The 2,709-nt window shown below is 51.9% G+C and overlaps 1 protein-coding gene across 1 annotated transcript in view; it reads left to right on the top strand.

The window, feature by feature from the left end:
• The first annotated feature begins 937 nt into the window (after positions 1-937).
• The window catches only part of MAGI3 (membrane associated guanylate kinase, WW and PDZ domain containing 3), a 237,437-nt gene continuing 235,665 nt past the window's right edge, over positions 938-2,709 (top strand). Inside the window, exon 1 of the mRNA XM_015411482.1 lies at positions 938-1,388. Within this exon, the coding sequence (XP_015266968.1) occupies positions 1,049-1,388 (340 nt within the window). The 5' untranslated portion in view covers positions 938-1,048. The remainder of the gene's footprint in view (positions 1,389-2,709) is intronic.

Raw genomic sequence — 2,709 nt, 5'->3', positions numbered from 1 at the left:
CTGTTAGGTGGAAAGGTGGCTAAAATGTTTTAATTAAAATAAATATGGTAGTTTCATTGGGTCTGGGTGATAGGAGGGGTGACCTAAAGGTAATCTTTGTCTGTGGTCCATGGATGGTTCTTGACAATCCTGACTAGAACATGGGAGTGACTGAGAGAGAGAGAGAGAGAAAGCGAGCAAAAAGGATGTAGTTAATGAGAACCCGAGGTGTTCAGAAAACTAACTAGAGGCGGGAAGCAATCCCGAGAAAGTAGGAAAAGGGCAGAAGTACTATGTAAAAATCGCTTAAACCAGGAATTGCTTGCTCAAAACTGCAATCAACTAAGGGCATTTTTTGCACGGGATATTACAAAGTACCTTTCAGAATCCGCGGATACTGTTTGTGCCATTTCCTACCCGCCATGCATGCTTCCTTCGGAGTAAGCATCAGAACTTCCTAGAGAACATGCATAAACTGGGGTTATAAATCTATCCTGAGCACGTGATCTTGGAAGCAAGTTCTGTTGACATTTATGAGCATTCGGAAGGGGAGGGAGAAGTTTATGAGGTTTCAGAGGATTTGCGAATGGCATCGTTCCAACTACAGATCTATAAACCATCTCCTCCGGCACAATTAAATTGTAAGCATACTAACTTAGAGCGAAACTATTCCTTGTTGGGGTACGAAAGGGCTTCTGAGCAGGGCCATTAATCTTAACTGTTGTATGCCACGCATCGTCATGAAGTTTTATGCATAACCCGTCGTCCCTGAAAGTTCTTTCCCCTGACGTCAGTACCCTTAGCCCCGCCCCAGGAATGTTGGGCGGTGCTGAAGGCAACAGTAGGGGAAAAAAAGAGGTGTGGCCAATAGGGAGAAGGGGGCGTGTCCCTGCTGCCGCGCTGAGGGCGCCAGTTGGGAGGCAGCTGCGGCCGGCGCTGGCCGAAAGGAAGGGGGCGCGAGCGGGTGCGCGCGCTGAGGGTTGGCCGGCCGTGCGAGAGGGGCTTGGTGAAGGCGGCAGCGGCGGGACAGGGCAGCGCGCGGGCGGAGGGGTGCTGATGGTGCGGCCTGATGTCTAAGACGCTGCGGAGGAAGCGGCACTGGCTGAGCAAGGTGCAAGAGTGCGCCGTGTCCTGGGGGGGCGGCGGCGGCGGCTCCGGCCCGAATCCCGACTGGCTGCGGGGCGGCGCCGAGCGCGGCGAGTTCCCTTACCTCGGGGCCCGCCTGCCGACGCTGGCCGAACCGGGCGGTGGTGGGACCGGCCCCGTGCTGCTCTCGGGGAAGCCCCCCAGCCCCGGCGACGTACTGCTGGAGGTCAACGGCACCCCTGTCAGCGGCCTCACCCACCGAGACACCCTGGCCGTCATTCGCCACTTCAGGGAGCCCGTGCGCCTCAAGACCGTGCGGCCAGGTCAGTGGGTCCGTCCGCCTGCCTGAGCTAGCCTGCTAGTGTCGCTAGGGGAGCCGGGGAAGCAGAGAGAGAGCGAGCGAGCTTCCTCCTTTCCTCCAGCTTTTTTCCTCCTGGAGAGACCGGCCCTGAATCTCCCCCACCCCCACCACCCCCGCCCCCCCCCACCGCGCATTTTTATTTCCTTTCCCCCCCGAAGGCTCGCCTCACTCATCTTTTTCTCTTTCGACCCCCTCATTCTTCTTCATACTTTCCCCTCTTTTATCCCCCTCCCCGCCATTTCGTTTACCCACCCAGGGAAGCTTTTTAAAATTCTCCCCCCCCCACCTTCCTGCCTGGTGAAGTGCGTCCAGTGTTTTATCCATCCCTTTATCTTCCTGCAATTTTCCGTCTTTGTGTTGGCACCTCTAGGCTTACCAACCCCGTGTCTTGTTTCTGCCTTTCCCTTCCCTTGCTAGATAAAGCTATCTTTCTGTCCTATCTCTTACCCTTTAGGGCACACGCAGCCCTACCTGTGCCACCTTACCTGTATACTTTCTGGGAACTGGATCTCTGCCTACCTGATTTTCCTAGGTGTATTTGGCCTTGCTGTTTTGCATTGCATTGTCCTCCATACATCTGCCTCTTACTGCTGTCTTTCTTACTAAGACAAACCTGACCCTGCCATTTTCTCTCCCTCTTCTCCCCCCCCCCATCAAGTGATACATCTGCTAAATCCTCTCCCTTGAGCAGACCTAGCCCTTCCTGTTTACTCCAGTAGCCACCTTCTGCTTCAGTGGTAGGATCATTATTCAAACATTCCTGTTTACATGCTTTAATCTGGAGAAGGGCACTCTTTGTGATATCATAGGGTTTTGGCAGGGTTTGTATGCTGTTTGTTCTAGTGGGGTCTGTTTCTTTGCACATTGTGAGAGAAATCAGTTGCTGTGGGTATTTCAGAGTATCTAGCTTTTTTACAGTCGGTTATCTTTTGTCATTAGTTTTATTGCTAAAAGCTGTCCTGGTCAGAAATATTTACCTTTGGACATAGTTTGAGTGTTAGCAGCTTGGAATCTTTATTTGTCATACTGACAGTTTATGTCAAGAAACAAATAATTACAGTGGCTTAGGACAGCACTGGCTCTTCGGCTTTGAAACGGAGATGAGCACCGCAACCGTAGAGTCGGATTCGACTGGCTTTCGAGCAAGAGAACCTTTACCTTTTTAAGCATCACATGTGATCTGTAGGTTTGCCGTACATGCAATGTTTTAAAGTGACCCTTAAAAGGTCTACATAGGCCTAGTCAATGGGGCTTATTCCAAGGAAAGTGTTCTTAGCATCATA

The sequence above is a fragment of the Gekko japonicus genome, unplaced genomic scaffold (assembly GCF_001447785.1).
Source record: "Gekko japonicus isolate JY-2015 unplaced genomic scaffold, Gekko_japonicus_V1.1 scaffold437, whole genome shotgun sequence".
Lineage (NCBI taxonomy): Eukaryota > Metazoa > Chordata > Lepidosauria > Squamata > Gekkonidae > Gekko > Gekko japonicus.
Note: the sequence above shows the minus strand (reverse complement) of the source record. Positions and strands in the feature narration are given on the sequence as shown.